Source organism: Chiloscyllium plagiosum, unplaced genomic scaffold, assembly GCF_037043375.1.
Source record: "Chiloscyllium plagiosum isolate Xiang-an unplaced genomic scaffold, Cpla_swu_hap1 HiC_scaffold_8, whole genome shotgun sequence".
Taxonomy (NCBI): Eukaryota; Metazoa; Chordata; class Chondrichthyes; order Orectolobiformes; family Hemiscylliidae; genus Chiloscyllium; species Chiloscyllium plagiosum.
The window spans coordinates 20,226,289-20,245,731 of NW_028270146.1; the positions used below are offsets into that span (position 1 = coordinate 20,226,289).

At 41.7% G+C, this 19,443-nt stretch overlaps 1 protein-coding gene across 2 annotated transcripts in view; it reads left to right on the forward strand.

The window, feature by feature from the left end:
- The window catches only part of LOC122553951 (basal body-orientation factor 1-like), a 31,212-nt gene extending 12,701 nt beyond the window's left edge, over positions 1–18,511 (forward strand). For both annotated transcript variants that reach the window (XM_043698455.2, XM_043698457.2), the window contains exons 5-11: positions 978–1,058; positions 2,148–2,218; positions 9,412–9,556; positions 10,405–10,898; positions 11,842–11,943; positions 15,764–15,823; positions 18,297–18,511. In XM_043698455.2, the coding sequence (XP_043554390.2) occupies positions 978–1,058; positions 2,148–2,218; positions 9,412–9,556; positions 10,405–10,898; positions 11,842–11,943; positions 15,764–15,823; positions 18,297–18,426 (1,083 nt within the window). In that variant the 3' untranslated portion in view covers positions 18,427–18,511. The remainder of the gene's footprint in view (positions 1–977; positions 1,059–2,147; positions 2,219–9,411; positions 9,557–10,404; positions 10,899–11,841; positions 11,944–15,763; positions 15,824–18,296) is intronic.
- Positions 18,512–19,443: the final 932 nt, after the last annotated feature.

The window sequence follows — 19,443 nt, forward strand, 5'->3', positions numbered from 1 at the left end:
AGGTCCTAGGGAGTGTTGCTGAACAAAGAGACCTTGGAGTGCAGGTTCACAGCTCCTTGAAAGTGGAGTCGCAGGTAGATAGGATAGTGAAGAAGGCGTTTGGTATGCTTTCCTTTATTGGTCAGAGTATTGAGTACAGGAGTTGGGAGGTCATGCTGCGGCTATACAGGACATTGGTTAGGCCACTGTTGGAATATTGCGTGCAATTCTGGTCTCCTTCCCATCGGAAAGATGTTGTGAAACTTGAAAGGGTTCATAAAAGATTTACAAGGATGTTGCCAGGGTTGGAGGATATGATCTACAGGGAGAGGCTGAACAGGCTGCGGCTGTTTTCCCTTGAGCTTCGGAGGCGGAGGGGTGACCTTATAGAGGTTTACAAAATTATGAGGGGCATGGATAGGATAAATAGACAAAGTCTTTTCCCTGGGGTGGGGGAGTCCAGAACTAGAGGGCATAGGTTTAAGGTGAGAGGGGAAAGATATAAAAGAGACCTAAGGGGCAACTTTTCACGCAGAGGGTGGTATGTGTATGGAATGAGCTGCCAGAGGATGTGGTGGAGGCTGGTACAATTGCAACATTTAAGAAGCATTTGGATGGGTATATGAATAGGAAGGGTTTGGAGGGATATGGGCCGGGTGCTGGCAGGTGGGAATAGATTGGGTTGGGATATCTGGTCGGCATGGACGGGTTGGACCGAAGGGTCTGTTTCCATGCTGTACATCTCTATGACTCTATGGTGATCAACATTAGTGGTATTGATTAAGAACACTAAGTAGAACCTCCCTGCTTTTCTTCAAGATGTGTCATCGAATCATTTACATGTACCTGAGTGGGCGGATGGAACTTCAATTTAACATCACATCCTAAATGTGCTATCACTTGGAAAAGATGCTGGGTACCACTGCAAATTTTAGGAGTTAAAGGGGAAATGCAGAACAAATAAAAGTTTCCTCCATTTTTTTCTTTTCTTCTCTCAGATAAAGGACACAATGAATGCAACAAACAAACAACACAAAGAAACACTAAGACAGCTGGAAAACAAGTTTTTTGAAGAAAAGGTATGTAAACTGGAAACAGGAGCCCACCCTGAAACCAATTCAGTCTCACATATACTTTAATGGGATTTAATTAAGTGTTTTACAGTAAGTCCGTGGTTGATCATGAAGATGATTTTCCTTCCTTTTCTTCTACTGTGTGCTAGCATGGTGACTTCTGGGCCTAAAAGGAAGACCAGAGCCTTCCAGGTAGGATGGAAGGCTAGGAGGGATGGGTTGTTTGAGGGCAGGGGCAGATTACAGTGAGTTGGTCACCTGGAGTCTTTTAATGAATAACTCAGAAATAACATTTGTAGAAGTCTTGGGTGTAAAAGCTAACAGTGGATACTGCAAGAAGAACATGAAAAGAAGTATATAAAATGTTTCAATATTAAATAGAAAGATAATACTTCAGCAACTTATCAATTCCTTTGAGTTTTAAGCAAAGACTACGATTTGGTGGGACCTTGTAGTACTAGAGAACTGAAATAACCCATGTACTACTGAAATTGTTTCATCACTGAAGATTTACAACAAATGCTGGATAATGGAGAAAAAAAATCACAAAATGTAGGCCTGCCAGCAAATCTGTTGGCACCTGAAGGAGCTGAGATCCTGACGTCCTTGTAACTGAACACTCAAACAAAGGCTTTTGACCTGAAATGTTATATCTTTTCTCTTTTGAAATGCTGACAACTAATTGTTTTTTTCTTGCATGACTGGTTTTGATACCTAGGATACTGGCTGTAGCTCAACTGACTCATCCAAAACTGACCTTAAAGAAAAAGTATCATATAGCTATGGAATTGGTCATATACTGAAATGATCATACTGTTACAGCACAAAAGCAGATCCATTCAATTTTCTTCAATTGAGCTACATAGTCTAATTCTACGTTCTTCACAATAGTCCTCTTTTGATGCTACTTTCTAATTACTTTTTGTAAAGAAGTAATGCACGCTGTCGCAAAATGACACAGAATTCTCCCTTTTAAGAAAATCAACAGAAACGGAAATGAGAGTTATTACTTTATTATTGTTATAAAGCAACCAATGGCAATTATTAAGGTGAAGTGAAGTGTTCTGTGTTTATGTCACTATTATGTACTTTCAGATGCGTTTGGAAAGGGAGGCAGAACAGAGACTAATTCAGCTGACTGAACAGGCTCACACTGAAGCTATTATGTAAGTTTCTGATTATACTCCCAGATCTTGATATATTTTCTGCATGAATAAAATGTCATTTAACAAGCAATAAATAGTTATCATGGAATTTTTCTAAGCAATCTGTAGAAGTGACTAAATAGCTTAGTTAGCCCATGATATCATTTGAGTAGCATACAAAATTGGCAGAGTATCAGGAAACAGTTGTGTTCAATTGATGTATTTTGGGCTGGAGAAAAGTTTTTAGTGGAGTTTATCAGGAGTTGGTATTGAGATCTTTGAATTTCTTGACCTATTTTAATAATCTGGATCTTGGTGTGCATTGGACAACTTGAAAGTTAGTGGATGATAGGGAACTCAGAAGCAGTGTAAACTGTGAAGAGGACTGTATATGAAATAGGTGCCAGAGGAAGTGGTAGAGACAGGTACAATTACAATATTTCAAAGAGATTTGGACAGATATGTGGATAAGAAAGGTTTAGAGGGACATGGGCCAAATGCAGGCACATAGGACGAGTTTAGTTTAGGAAACCTGGTCGACATGGGCAAGTTGGAGAAGGGCTTGTTTTTATGCTGTCTGTCTATGACTCTGTGACAATGTATAACTATAAAAAAAAGACAATTTGGTACAATGAGCATATAGGTGGCAGATGATGATCAGTGCAGAGAAGTGTGAGGTGATGCATTTTGGTTGAAAGAATGTGGACAAACAATAGAAAATAGACTGTACGATACCCAGCAGGAGCAGAGGGACACATATATGCACAGATAACTAAGGGTGGCAGGATATGTGAAGAGAGCAGTTAACAATGCATACACTATCCTTAGTCTTTATTAATAGGGACAAGGAGGTTATTCTGAACTTGTACAGGACACTTTTTAGCCCTCAACTGAGGAGTATAGTGTCCAATTTTGAATGCTACACAATTTTGGAAAGATGTGAACACATTGAGAGACAACAGAGCAATTTACAAATTGGTACCAGTGATGAAAATCTTCAATTTTGATGATTGATTGGAGAAATTGAGCTGTTGTTCGTGGAAGAAGAAGACTGCAAGGAGATCTGATAGAAGTTATCAAAATCATGACAGATCCTGATAGAGTAAATAGGGAGAAACTGTTCCTGCTTGTAAATGGCTCATGAACAAGAAGGCACAGGTTTAAAATTATTTGCAAATTTAGCAGATGTAATTCAAGAAAGAAACTTTTTCACACATCAAAACAGCCAAGTTTCTGGTATTGAGACTGGCTCTAATGCAATGAGGGGTACGTCAGGTTCCAAGAGATTGATTGTGTTGTGGGCTCTCTAGTCCGAGGCACAGATGGACACTTCTGTGGCCAATAGCAAAATATCAGAATGGTGTGTTGCCTCCCTGGTGCCAGGATGTCTCAGAGAGGGTACAGGATGTTCTCGCGAGAGAGAGAGAGAGGGTCCAGCAGAAGGTCATTATAAACATTGGAACCAATGACCTAGGAACGGAAAAGGATGAGATTGTGAAGGGAGAATATAGAGAGTTAGGCAGGAATTTAAAAAGGAGGCCCTTGAGAGTAGTCATATCTGGATTACTCCCAGTGCTACGAGCTAGTGAGAGTAGGAAAGGAGGATAGAGCAGATGAATGCATGGCTGAGGAGCTGGTGTATGGGAGAAGTATTCACATTTTTGAATCATTGGAATCTCTTCTAAGGTAGAAGTGACCTGTACAAGATGGGCGGATTGCACCTGAATTGGCAGGGAGATTTGCTAGAGCTGTTCAGGAGGATTTAAACTAGTAAGGTAGGGGGATGGGGATCCCAGGGAGATAGTAAGGAAAGAGATCAATTTGAGACTGGTACAGTTGAGAAAAGAAGTGAGTCAAACAGTCAGGGCAGACAGGGACAAAGCAGAGACAAGGTAGGACAGATAAATCAGACTGCATTTATTTCAATGCAATAGGTCTAACAAGGAAGGCAGATGACTCAGGGCATGGTTAGGAACATGGGACTGAGATATCATAGCAATTACAGAAACGTGCCTCATGAATGGACAAGACTGGCAGCTTAATGTTTCAGGATACAAATGCTACAGGAAGGACAGAAAGGGAGGCAAGAGAGTAGGATAAGTGGTGTTTTTGATAAGGGATGGCGTTACAGCTGTACTGCGGGAGCATATTCCAGGAAATACATCCAGGGAAGTTATTTGAATGGAACTGAGAAATAAGAAAGGGATGATCACCTTATTGGGATTTTATTATAGACCCACTAATAGTCAGAGGGAAATTGAGAAACACATTTGTAAGGAGATCTCAGTTATCTGTCAGAGTAATAGGGTGATTATGGTAGGGGAATTTAACTTTCCAAACATAGACTGGGACGGTCATAGTGTTAAAGGTTTAGATGGAGAGGAATTTGTTAAGTGTGTACAAGAACATTTTCTGATTCGGTATGTGGATGTACTTACTAGAGAAGATGCAAAACTTGAGGAGAAAGTGAGGTCTGCAGATCAGAGCTGAAAATGTGTTGCTGGAAATCTCCATGTACAGCGCATCATCCATCGTCATTTCCGCCACGTCCAAACGGACCCCACCACCAAGGATATATTTCCCTCCCCTCCCCTATCAGCATTCCGTAAAGACCACTCCCTCCGTGACTCCCTCGTCAGATCCACACCCCCCACCAACCCAACCTCCACTCCCGGCACCTTCCCCTGCAACCGCAGGAGGTGCAAGACTTGCGCCCACACCTCCCCCCCTCACCTCCCTCCAAGGCCCCAAAGGAAACTTCCATATCCGCCACAAATTCACCTGCACCTCCACACACATCATCTATTGCATCCTCTGCACCCGATGTGGCCTCCTCTATATTGGGGAGACACCCGGACCAACCAACCCAACCACCCTGTGGCTCAACACTTCAACTCCCCCTCCCACTCCACCAAGGATATGCAGGTCTTTGGACTCCTCCATCGCCAGACCACAACAACACGACGGTTGGAGAAAGAGCGCCTCATCTTCCGCCTAGGAACCCTCCAACCACAAGGGATGAACTTGGATTTCACCAGTTTCCTCATTTCCCCTCCCCCCACCTTGTCTCAGTCAAATCTATCGAACTCAGCACCGCCTTCCTAACCTGCAATCTTCTTCCTGACCTCTCCGCCCCCACCCCAGTCTGACCTATCACCCTCACCTTGACCTCTTTCCACCTATCGCATTTCCGACGCCCCTCCCCCAAGTCCCTCCTCCCTACCTTTTATCTTAGCCTGCTGGACACACTTTCCTCATTCCTGAAGAAGGGCTTATGCCCGAAACGTCGATTCTCCTGTTCCCTGGATGCTGCCTGACCTGCTGCGCTTTTCCAGCAACACCAGATGCAAAACTTGACCTACTTTTGGGAAATAAGGTAAGGCAGGTGACTGAGGTGTCAGTGAGGGAGGACTTTGGGGCCAGTGACCATAATTCTATTAGTTTTAAAATAGTGATGGAAAAGGTAGACCAGATCTAAAAGTTGAAATTCTAAATTGGAGGAAGGCTTATTTTGACAGTATTAAGCAAGAACTTTCAAAAGTTGATTGGAGAAGATGTTTGCAGGTAAAGGGATGGCTGAAAAATGGGAAGCCTTTAAAACTGAGATAACGTGAGTCCAGAGACAGTATATTCCTGTTAGGGTGAAAGGAAAGGCTGGTAGGTGTAGGGAATGCTGGATGACGAAAGAAATTGAGAGTTTGGTTAAGAAAAGGAAGGAAGCATATGTCAGGTATAGACAGGATAGACCAAGTGAATCCTTAGTAGAGTATAAAAGCAGTAGGAATATACTTAAGAGGGAAATCAGGAGGGCAAAAAGGGGACATGAGGTAGCTTTGGTAAATCGGGTAAAGAATTCAAAGGGTTTTTACAAATACATTAAGGACAAAAGGGTATCTAGGGAGAGGATAAAGCCCTCAAAGATCAGCAATGCGGTCTTTGTGTGGAGCCGCAGGAGATAGAGGAGATACTAAATGAGTATTTTGCATCAGTGTTTACAATGTAGAAGGACATGGAAGGTATAGAATGTAGAGAAATAGATGGTGACATCTTGAAAAATGTCCATATTACAGAGGAGGAAGTGATGTATGGCTTGAAATGCATAAAAATGGATAAATCCCTAGGGCCTGATCAGGCGTATCCTAGAAGATTAGATTAGACTAGATAACCTACAGTATGGAAATAGGCCCTTCGCCCCAACAAGTTCATACCGAGTGTCCAAAGAGCAGCCCACCCAGACCCATTCCCCCACCTTATATTTACCCCTGATTAATGCACCTAACACTATAGGCAATTTAGCTTGGCCAATTCACCTGGCCTGCACATTTTGGATTGTGGGAGGAAACTGGAGCACCCAGAGGAAACCCACGGAGAATATACAAATGCCACACAGTTGCCCAGGCAGGAATTGAATTGGGTCCCTGTGAGGCAGTAGTGCTAACCACTGAGCCATCATGCCGCCCATTGGGAAGCTCTTGGGAAGCTAGGGAAGTGATTGCTGGGCCCCTTACTGAGATATGTATATCATCGATAGTCACAGGTGAGGTGCCGAAAGACTGAAGGTTGGCTAATGTGGTGCCACTATTTAAGAAAAGTGGTAAGGACAAGCCGGGGAACTATAGACCAGTGAGCCTGGCGTCAGTAATGGGCAAGTTGTTGGAGGGAATCCTGAAGGACAGGATGTAAATGTATTTGGAAAGCCAAGGACTGATTAGGGATAGTTAACATGGCTTTGTGCATGGGAAATCATGTCTCACAAATTTGATTGATTTTTCTGAAGAAGTAACAAAGAGGATTGATGAGGGCAGAGCGGGAGATGTGATCTATATGGACTTCAATAAGGTGTTCAACAAGGTTCCCAATGGGAGACTGGTTAGCAAGGTTAGATCACATGGAATACAGGGATAACTAGCCATTTGGATAAAGAACTGGCTTGAAGGTAGAAGACAGAGGGTGGTGGTAGAGAGTTGTTTTGCAGACTGGAGGCCTGTGACCAGCGGAGTGCCACAAGGATCGGTGCTGGGTCCACTACGTTTTGTCATTTACATAAATGATTTGATGTGAGCACAAGAAGTAGAGTTAATAAGTTTGCAGATGGCACCAATATTGGAGGTATAGTGGACAGTGAAGAAGGTTACTAAGATTACTAAGGGATTTTGATCAGATGGGCCAATGGCTTGAGAAGTGGCCGATGGAGTTTAAGTTAGATAAATGCGAGTTGCTGTATTTTGGGAAAGCAAATCTTAGCAAGACTTAATGGTAAGGACCTTGGGGGTATTGCTGAACAAACAGACTTGGAGTGCAGGTTCATATCTCCTTGAAAGTCGAGTCGCAGGTAAATAGGATAGTGAAGAAGGCATTTGGTATGCTTTCCTTTATTGGTCAGATTATTGAGTACAGGAGTTGGGAGGTCATGTTGCGGCTGTACAGGAATTGGTTAGGCCACTTTTGGAATATTGCGTAGGATGTTGTGAAACTTGAAAGGGTTCAGAAAAGATTTACAAGGATTTCGCCCAGGTTTGGAGGATTTGAGCTACAGGGAGAGGTTGAATAGGCTGGGGCTATTTTCCCTGTAGCGTCAGAGGCTGAAGTGTGATCTTAAAGAGGTTTATAAAATCATGAGGGGCATGGATAGGATAAATAGACAAAGTATTTTCCCTGGGGTAGGGGAGTCCAGAATTAGAGGGCATAGATTTAGGGTGAGAGGGGAAAAATATAAAAGAGACCTAGGGGTAACTTTTTCACGCAGTAGGTGGTACTTGTATGGAATGAGCTTCCAGAGGAAGTGGTGGAGGCTAGTACAATTGCAACATTTAAAAGGCATCTATATGGGTGTATGAATGGGAAGGGTTTGGAGGGATATGGGCTGGGTGCTGGCAAGTGGGACTGGATTAGATTGAGATATCTGGTCGGCATGGACAAGTTGGATGGAAGGGTCTGTTTCCGTGCTGTACATCTCTATGACTGCATGACTCTATGTGCTTTGAGTCTGGTATGCATTGTCTGGAAGTTGTGGAAGTAGAGGCAATAGAAGCATTCAATAAGTCACTGGATGAACATTGAATAGAAACAATATGCAAGGGTTAGGGGCAAAGGTAGGGAAATAGCACAAATTCATAATCTTCCACCACACTAGGGTAGTGTGCTGGAAGTCAAACCCCCTGATCCCAGAATTGTCATAAAAGCTTCATGTTCTTCAGTTTACCTGTTGTTATTATCTGTTTAGACTCAGGTTAACAGAAAGTTTATTCTGGGTTTGAATAACTTACTGGAGGGAAATACAATATGTCCCCTTCTGGAAGTCTGAAGGCTTCTGCCAGTATTGTTCAGACCCATAAGCTACCCAGGAGTCAATCACATTTGGCAGGCTGATGGTTGTCATCTATAATTGCTCACAATGCCGCAAACTAACCTGCTACTTGTTGCCCAGCCGAATCTCACTTTATGCCCTACCCCTCATCTCATGACAGCCCATCTTCAAACATTTGCTGCACCGCTTAAACAAAGCAGTAGTGTCAACAGCAAATACAATGAGTTTTGCTGATGTGTCCTTAAAAAGTGCAGAAGTTCCTTCTATAGCCCTTATTTTTAAATAGCCTGTTTTCCATTTCAGTCCACAGTCAAAAATACGGATAATAAAAAGATAGTCTTTACACTGTGAGCCAAATGGCCTCTTTCTGTGCAGTAATAATTCTGTGATTTTGTGATATGCATGGGAGAACAGGAGAGCTCTGAACTGAGTAAGAAAATAATAAAGAGGACAGTGGCATCACAGAAGGTGCTTTACTTATCCTTATTTCTGTTACAGAGACAGACATGCAGTTTTATAATCCTTTCACCACTTGAGGGCATCCTAAGGCATTTTACATACAGTCAGGTACTTTTGAATCACAGTCACCATTGCAGCTAGTATCCACCCAACAAAACCCCACAAACAACAATGAGGTATTGAAAACTTTTTGAAACAGAGACCGTAGTTTTTAAATGATCATTTGTTAAAAAGAAATGTAATGTATGGGCAACAAGCAGAGCATGATTAAATGAATTGTGTAGAAGGTCATCAATACAAACTTGATGGCCCCATTGCCTATGACCAACAATGGAGAGTATGGTGCTGGAAAAGCACAGCAGGTCAGGCAGCATCTGAGCTTTGTCAGGAATATGACCAGCAGTGCTAATTCTGTAGTTATTCAAATACTGTTCCTATCATCCCACAGGAATCTTAATGAAAGAACTCGTTGTGTCTTCAAAGAAAACATAAGGCTACATGAGATGGTGAAGATCTATAAGAAAGATGAAGAATATATGAAGAAGTCTCACAAGACTCTCGAAGAAAAAAGCACACAGCTGGAGAGTGAAAAGGTGTTGTATTCATTGAAGACTGAGCAAAGTGTATGCTTTTTATAAAACTCAATTCTGTAAACAGAACTGTGGAAACCTCAAATTCAGAAGGGTCATAGCTGTAAGGTTTGAGATCTAGACTTATTTTAGGGGATAAAGTTTTGTGCAATGTTCCTTTGTGTTATATTCTTGAAATTCAGAAGAGTATGAGGGGACTTAAAGGATACATACAAGATTCTCAGTGGTTTTGACAGTGTGTGTGTCTGTTTCCCCTTGTGAGAGAATCTAGAAAAGGAGATATCCTTTCAAAACAAAGGGTCTTCCATTTAAGAAAGGAATGAGTATTTTATTCCCATAGAGGGTTGCAAATCTTTGGAACTGTTCTTCAAAAAATGGTAGAAGCAGAATCTTTGAGTATTTTTAAGGCAGAAATCGGTAGATCGAATATATATAAAAAAAAATTGCCCTCTTGTTCATGTTCATATGATCCCTGAATTTAATTTGACAATTTCTCATTTAAAACATCAATTTTTTTTAAACTGTGGTAATCATAATGGACAATTATTCATTTCACTTATTACTATGAATGAAAATAGCTATTTCTTATTCACTTAAAATGATAACCTGGGTATGCTTAAGAATTTCAAGTACCCTGAATTTGTTTTGAATGAACAAAATTTTTATTTGTGAAAAAAAATGTTTGGTGTGTCTCAATGAAGTCACCCTGAACTGAGTTTTTCCCAGACTGTAGAGCTTAAAAATTCTTTAATCTTGCCTGACAACCTATTTCCTTTACTCTTGCATCTTCTCTCGTGCTTACATGTTTTTACATCTTTTATTATAAGTGTCCCATTCAATTCTTGTTCCAGGAAACTAATGAGCTATTAGTGAAAGAAAAAGTGTCACAGTCGAGGCAGCAGAGAAAAAAGATCAGCGAGCTTCAAAGGAAAGTGGAGAACCTGGAAAAAGCACTGGGACTCATGGCATCTGAGTTCGAGGCAGAAAAGCAAGCAATCAAACGAGAAACTGAACTTAGACTAGCAACTGGTAAGGTAGAGATTGCCAGGCTGCAGGCAGTGATTAAATTGAAAGATAAAGAGATGAATCGAGTAAAGAAGCTTGCCAAAAACATCCTGGATCAGCGCACTGAAGTGGAATTGTTTTTCCTGCAAGCCTTGGATGAAGTGAGGCTGCAGATCTTCCACAGTCGGGCTCACTACAAGCGGGCAGCCCAAGTTGCATACCAGAAATTAATGCTGAAGGCAAGTACTGGCAAGGAGGAATATCCCAAAATCAGGACCTTTAACAAAAGTGAGCATAGCACAAACTGTGTGTACCAAGATATGGAAGAAGCTGATAAGTGGTATGTCAATATTGTTAGATTTTTAAAATTTTATATAATGCCTTTATATACATTGGTAAAGCTGTTGTGAAAATGCATATGCATATGATTAGCTTAGATTAGATTAGAGTGTGGAAACAGGCCCTTCGGCCCAACAATCCACACCAACCCGCCGAAGCGCAACCCACCCATATAGGTTGTTAAAATCTTTTTGGTGGAGATGGTGACATAATGATAATGTCACTGCATCAGTAATCAAGAGATCCAAGTTAATTCTCTGGGAACATGCATTCACATACCACCATCCCTACATGTGTCTCCCAACTGAAAGCAAGTGATGTGACTGATGCTTAAATTCTCTCTGAAATAGCCTACCAAGGCATTCTGTTCATGGGCAGTTAGGTTGGGCTACAAATGCTGGTCTTGCCCATGAAACCCGTATCCCATATATGAATAAAGATTAGATTAGATTCCCTACAGTGTGGAAACAGGCCCTTCGGCCCAACAAGTCCACACCGACCCTCCGAAGAGTAACCCATCCACACCAAATTTCCCTCTGACTAATGCCAATCCACCTGACCTGCACATCTTTGGACTGTGGGAGGAAACCGGAGCACCTAAAGGAAACCCACGCAGACACGGGGAGAGTGTGCAAACTCCACACAGACAGCCGCCCAAGGCTAGAATCGAACCCAGGTCCCTTGCACTGTGAGGCTGCAGTGCTAACCACTGAGCAACTGAGCCACCATGTTTAGAGAAGTAAAACTTGGAACAAATGCATAATTGTAGGTCTTTAATGTGTTTTAAGGATTAGGGGAATTCAGGGAATTGAGATGCAACAAATTTATAGAACTTGCTAATCGATTTATTTTGGAATGGTATTTAAGTTACTGTTGTTTGCTTCTCTTGCCCACAATCTCTCCATTAATTTTATTCTTAAATAAATCCAATTGGTGTTTTCTAGCACTCATGTTGGAAAAGTAAATATCTCTGACTTAACTTGGGAGCAGAAAGAAAAGGTCCTGCGCCTACTGTTTGCAAAGATGAATGGATTCCAAACAAATAGGTATGTTGCATTGAAAGGTGATACCTTAATTGTGAATTTCAGAACATCAGATTGAATTACAATGCTCAGAAATGGTGACCGATATAGTGAATGCCATACAATATTCAAATGATGCCAGGCCTCACTTTGCATCTATTTATTACTTTTATTATTTTGCAGTTTTCACTTGGATAATTTATTTGTTAATGAAATATCTGATACAACACACTCTTAAAAGCTGTGTCTTCAAATTATCTGATAATTCTATGTTTTGGCACTAAATTCCCAATTTACTTTGTTATTCATGCTGTTTGCTTCACTTGGATGAGCACTGAAAATGTGTTAACATAGAAATCATAGAATCTCTACAGTGTGTCCATTTGCCCAACAAGCCCACACCGCCTCTTCAAAGAGCATACCACCATGCTACCCTATCCCTGTAACCCTGCATTTCTCATGGCCAATTTGTCAAGTATGATTTCCCTTGTGAAGCTTGATCAAATCATGTATTTATAAATACTCTTATTTATAATAGACTCTAACATTTTTCCAATAACACATTTTATGTTTACTGACCTATCTGTTGTTTGACTCATTCCCTTTTTCAATAAATTTTTATACATCGGCAGTTTTCCAATCCTCTTGGACATGTCCAAAATCTAAGGCTTCCTAGAAGATTACTACCAGTGCATCTAACCATCTCTATGAAAGCAGTGCTTTTTTAGAAATGCAGAAAGCTTGGTTAATGCTAGTGAATTTATTGCACCTCTTGCAGCAATGTGCTTCGTGCAGGAGTTTCTTTTGCACAAGTCCAGATTAAGAATGATGCTTTGGTATCACTTTTCACTTCACTTTCCATGTGCCTGTCATGTTCCTTTTGAAGTGGTGTCATAGGTACACAGGGTGGTGAAGAAGGCATTTGGCATGCTTGCCTTCATCAATCAGAGCACAGAGTAAAGGAGTTGGGACATCATATTACAGCTGTACAAGACATTGGTGAGGCAACGTTTGGAGTACAGCATACAATTCTGGTCTCCCTGCTATAGGAAGGATGTGATTAAACTGGAAAGGTGTAAAAAGATTTACTAAGATGTTTCTGAGATGGAAGGTTTGAGTTATAAGGATAGGCTAGGACTTCTTTCTCTGGAATGTAGGAGGTTGAGGAGCGCCCTCATGGAAGTTTATAAAACGAGGGGCATGATAAGGTGAATTGCTGACGTTTTTTTCCCCAGGATAGGGATGGGGGAGGGTCCAAACTACTGAGCATAGGTTTAAAATGAGAGGGGGAAGATTTAAAAGGGACCTGAGGGGCCACCTTTTTCATACAGACGGTGATGCATGTATGGAACAGACTGTCAGAGGAAATTATAGAGGTGGGTACAATTACAAAATTTAAAGGTCATTTGGACAGGTACATGGATAGAAACCATTTAGAGGGATTTGAGCCAAACTCAGGCAAATGGGACTAGTTTAGTTTAGAAAATCCTGGACAAGTTGGGCTGAAGTGTCTGTATCCATGCTGTAAAACTCTATGATAAACAAGCAGGAGCCTGGAACAACACAGCAAACCCGGCAGCGTCAGGAGATGGTGGACTTAATGCTTTGGTCTAAATTAGATTAGATTAGATTACTTACAGTGTGGAAACAGGCCCTTCGGCCCAACAAGTCCACACCGACCCGCCGAAGCGCAACCCACCCAGACCCATTCCCCTACATTTACCCCTACACCTAACACTACGGGCAATTTAGCATGGCCAATTCACCTGACCTGCACATTTTTCGGACTGTGGGAGGAAACCGGAGCACCCGGAGGAAACCCACGCAGACACGGGGAGAACGTGCAAACTCCAGACAGTCAGTCGCCTGAGGCGGGAATTGAACCCGGGTCTCTGGCGCTGTGAGGCAGCAGTGCTAACCACTGTGCCACCGTGCCGCCCACTAAATCTTCTTCAGGATCTATGACTCTAAGTGACTTGTCCTGAGCTGGCATAAATCTCTTCTAGGAAGAAACTAAACTTGCTTCTAAACTCAACCCTGGTGTCTTCTGAACTGAAAACAAAGCTAATCCCCTCAACTTTTTTTCACCGGGTCAAAATCCTGAATTACCTCGTGAATGGCATTGTGGGTCAACCCACAGCAGGTGGACTGCATGCTTTAAGAAACCAGGTAAAAACAATGACTGCAGATGCTGGAAACCAGATTCTGGATTAGTGGTGCTGGAAGAGCACAGCAATTCAGGCAGCATCCGAGGACAGGCAAAATCGACGTTTCGGGCAAAAGCCCTTCATCAGGAATAAAGGCAGAGAGCCTGAAGCATGGAGAGATAAGCTAGAGGAGGGTGGGGGTGGGGAGAGAGTAGCATAGAGTACAATAGGTCAGTGGGGAAGGAGATGACGGTGATAGGTCAGGGAAGAGAGGGTGGAGTGGATAGGTGGAAAAGGAGCTGGGCAGGTCGGACAAGTCCGGACAAGTCGAGTTGCTGGAGGTTAGAAACTAGGATGAGGTGGGGGAAGGGGAAATGAGGAAACTGTTGAAATCCACATTGATGCCCTGGGGTTGAAGTGTTCCGAGGCGGAAGATGAGGCGTTCTTCCTCCAGGCGTCTGGTGGTGAGGGAGCGGCGGTGGAGGAGGCCCAGCACCTCCATATCCTCGGCAGAGTGGGAGGGGGAGTTGAAATGTTGAGCCACTGGGCGATTTGGTTGATTGATGCGGGTGTCTCGGAGATGTTCCCTAAAGCGCTCTGCTAGGAGGTGCCCAGTCTCCCCAATGTAGAGGAGACCGCATCGGGAGCAACGGATACAATAGATGATATTAGTGGATGTGCAGGTAAAACTTTGATGGATGTGGAAGGCTCCTTCGCATAAACCAAATCATCCTCCGACATTTCCGCCACCTCCAAACAGACCCCACCACCAGGGATATATTTCCCTCCCCACCCCTCACCGCCTTCCGCAAAGACCGTTCCCTCCGTGACTACCTAGTCAGGTCCACGCCCCCCTACGACCCACCCTCCCATCCTGGCACTTTCCCCTGCCACCGCAGGAACTGTAAAACCTGTGCCCACACCTCCTCCCTCACCTCCATCCAAGGCCCTAAAGGAGCCTTCCACATCCATCAAAGTTTTACCTGCACATCCACTAATATCATCTATTGTATCCGTTGCTCCCGATGCGGTCTCCTCTACATTGGGGAGACTGGGCGCCTCCTAGCAGAGCGCTTTAGGGAACATCTCCTGCTTTAAGAAACCAGTTCACCAGCATCTTCTCAAGGGCAACTAGGGATGGGCAATAAATGCTGGACAGCCAGCAACATCCACATCCCACCAGTGAATTGAAAAAATTTACCTTACCTGTCATATAACATAATGTAAGTATGTGTGAAGTTCTATCCTTTAATATCATTGGTGTCTGCAGTTAGTTGCATTATTAAATGTTAGCTTCAGTCACTGTCTGAGAGGATTGTGTGACTTTGTTCTCTTTTAAAGAAAACCCTTCAGAGAAGTAACTCAACCCCCCCCCCCCCACCCTGTTTTTATTTTGAAATTTAAATTCCAAGAATTGTATTATTGCACCTTTCATCATTTGGTTCAGGAGGGAATTCTTTGATTAGTTAGAGTGATGAAACCATTACACTATGTCTGGCTGCACTCATTGCTGAAAGGACTGGCTATAATGTTAATAGAGTTAGACTGGTCAGCAATGGTTGCCGGAATTAATATTTTGTAAATGATTTTACATTTTCTTTGCTAGCTTTTTGGTTTACTCATTGCTTGATTATTCAATAGGCTAGCATGCATGCAGTGTGCATAATCCATATTATGAATCTCTCATTTACTTGTAGTCTGAAGAGGAAACAACTTCCTGAAAATGGAGTGACTGAAAAGGAGCCAGAAGCAGCTAGGTAAAGAACAGACTCTATAAATATCCTTCAGTACAAATAGTTTCATTTTATTTGTCAACAGCTGTGCAGAGAACGTAATTTAATTATGGACTTCCATGAGTATTGTAATAAAGTGATGCCATACATTTCGGAAGGATATTGTGAAATTGAAAGGATTCAGAAAAGGTTTACAAGGATGTTGCCAGGGTTGGAGGATTTGAGCTATAAGGAGAGGCTCAATAGGCTGGGGCCTTTTTTCCTGGAGCGTCAGAGGCTGAGGGGTGACCTTATAGAAGTTTTATAAAATCATGAAAGGCATGGATAGGGTAAATTGACAAGTTTTTTCCCTGAAGTGGGAGAGTCCAGAATTAGAGGGCATAGGTTTAGGTGAGAGGGGAAAGATATAAAAGGGACCTGAGGGACAACATTTTCATGCAGAGGATGGTGTGTGTATGGAATGAGCTGCCAGAGGAAGTCGTAGAAGCTGGTACAATTACAGCATTTAAAAGGCATCTGGATGGGTACATGAATAGGAAGGGTTTGGAGGGATATGGGCCGGGTGCTCGCAAATGGGACTAGATTAAATTAGGATATCTGGTTGGCATGGACGAGTTGGACCAAAGAGTCTGTTTCTGTGCTGTACATCTCTATGACTAAATGTAGGCATATACTGATGGCCCAATTATGGTGATTTGATTGAGGGTGGATTTACATCTTTGCCCATTAGATGACCTATCATTACCGGAGAATAAACTTATGCTCAAAAGTTATAATAACAAAGTCTGCATCATCCTGAAGGCCGTTTGATGCTGGCATTGGGGTGTGCTGGGTAACCTTCAACTTGCAGTTTTTCTCATTTCCTCCCTTTTGGTTTCCTGATTGTACATGGATTTATGGATGGAAGCAGTCAAATTGTTTAGAAACTAGTACAGGCTGGGGAGTGGGAACAAGAAAAAACTTGCCTTTTGATTTTGTCATCTCCTTGCCCCTGCCTCCTCAGTTGACATCATCCTCAGCCATGTTCAATCCATTCCTTGCGCATTTACTCTCCAGGACCACGATAAGGGATAGAGGTCCCCTTGTCCTCGCCTTCCATTCTCCACATTTGAATCTACATTCAAAGGATCATCTTCTGCCCTATCCTGCAGGATATCACCAGCAAACACATCTTCCCTCACATCTTTCCATAAGGGAATCCTCTGTGACCCTGATCTACTCCTCCATCGCTGCCAACATCTCATTTCCTGCCTGCTCACACCCAAATTGCACCTTATGATGCAATTGCAGAAACTGTAACGCTTGGCCCTTTACCTCCTGGCTTCTCACTCTTCAAGGCCCCAAACTCTCCACATCTTTGTAAATTGGTTTTTATAGTTGTACTTTCAGTTAGAACTCGTCTTTATTATTATTAGCATGTCTTCTATGTCTTGTCTCCTCCACATCCATAAGGACAATCGGTTTCTTTTATTCAATGACACATTTTATCTCCAATTTTTCTTAACATTTCCCAGACTTGTTCTTCTGTTCTATTTGTTCCTTCTCAACATCACAAAACCAATGATAATTCCAACTCTGGGTTGGAAGAAGTGATGTTGGTCTCAGAATGTTAACTGTTTGTCTGTCTCCATGGATGCTCTCAGATGTATTGAGTTTCTCTAGCACTTTGTATTTTTACATCAGATATTTTTGCATCAGCAGTATTTTTCTTTCATCACAATAAGGCTCTTTCAGATCCAGTGAATGATTTATGTATACCCAACATTTTATTTTTGCAGTATGGATTAAAGGGGGATTAGTTAATATATCAGCACTGTACAGTTTAGAAATATTTGTCATAAATGTGTATGTTGCGTAAATGTTGTTTCGTGATGGCTAGCTCACTTTATATTTTCCAATGTATATTAAACTGGGGAAAGGGCTTCAAAGTGGGAAAGAACCACAACAGACTGAAGGTGAACCAACACTTCTTATTGCAGTAGGAGCACCATGGGTCGTCATTGTACTTTCAGAGATGTCCTTCCCTTTTCTTAATTTTTTGCCTGAAAAACCTCAATGTCTGAACCAAAGGGACTGTCATACCTAATATAAGGCAAAGCAAAGAACTGCAGATGCTTCTTCCAGTTCTGAAGAAGGGCGACTAGGTTTGAAATATTAACTGCTTTAACTCTGCAAATGCTGCCAAAACTGCTAAGTTTCTCCAGCAATTTAAATTTCTGCACTGATTGATCTGCATTGCTACCATAGAACACAGAAGTTCAACAATAAGAAATAATTGACTTTGTAAATCAAATAATACCTTAATGGAGAAAACTTGTACCAAACTGATAAGTAAAATATAAAACAAATTAATGACAGATTCTAAGCTTTGCAGAACAGAAGCAATTTAGGAAGTTGAAAACTAGATATGTTTAGCAGCTCTACATAATTTTCACAGTCTATATTATTTTATCCTTCTCATTTCAAAAGTCTGACCTGAACACTATTTCCTTCACAGCCTTCAAGATGAGAAGCACAGTCCGACATTTATCACTCAGGCTCCTGTTGAACCTGAATCAAGCCCTATCAACAGCTTATCAGATCAGCTGCCCCAAGAAATTATATTACCAGATATAGTGTCAAAATAGAAGAACCAAACAGTAGTTTAATATATTAATATTTTAAAATGAGTACATGAAAACAAATCATGAAATTAAAATATAAGAGAAAGTGCTTAAAATCTTTCTTCTGTCTTTTATGGTTTGTGTTAAGATTTCAAAAAGCATGTAACTGAAACAAACAAGGAAGCTATTTTGAACTCATCATACAATGGTAGGAATGTGGGGATACTTTTTTTTATTTGAACTCTCTTGAACTGGAGTCACAGTGTTCCAGAGAGAAGCTAGGTGGATTTCTGGTGGATATTCTGAAGGATGTGGGAGAAACATCTGGAAAAACATAGAATTTTGGTAGTGGTGTTGGGTTGGGGTGGACACAGTAAGTTTTTAGCAAATAATTAAACCTGAAAGGAGGCTTTATGTATTTGTTCATGGAATGGGGCAATCCTGGTATGTATTGCCCATATTTAATTGCCCTTGAGCTGGTGGCAGTGAGTTGTCTACTTGAACTGCGGTGTAGGTACATCCATAATGCTGATAAGGGGGGATTTCCAGGATTTTGACCTAAAGATAATGAAGGAAAGGTGGCATAGTTGCAACTCAAGATATTGTGCAGCTTGACAGGGAAGGGTGACATTATCATGTATCTGCAGCCCTTAGCCTTCTAGATCTCCATTCCTTTAAAGTACTTTAGGAATTTAAGTGCAAGCCAGGATCTAGTCCAAGTAAAGAATAAATGTCATTTTAATACTATATAAATATAAAACTAAGTGTATATATAGTTATTCACCAATGTCAGTGTGACGCGTGATTGCATATTATCTGCCAATGCTTTGAAGTCTGGGTTATAGTTTGAGATTTGCTGATCAATCAATTTGATTGACTGTATATAATCATCAAACTCAAATTGTGAGGGGATGTGATACTTGGACTTGATTACCTTCATTTGGGAGGACAGTGTCACAGAGATATGTAAGTTTGCATGCTAAAAGCACAGGATGATTGAAAATGGGTATTTTTCTCTGTTTACAAGTCCCCAAACATTTA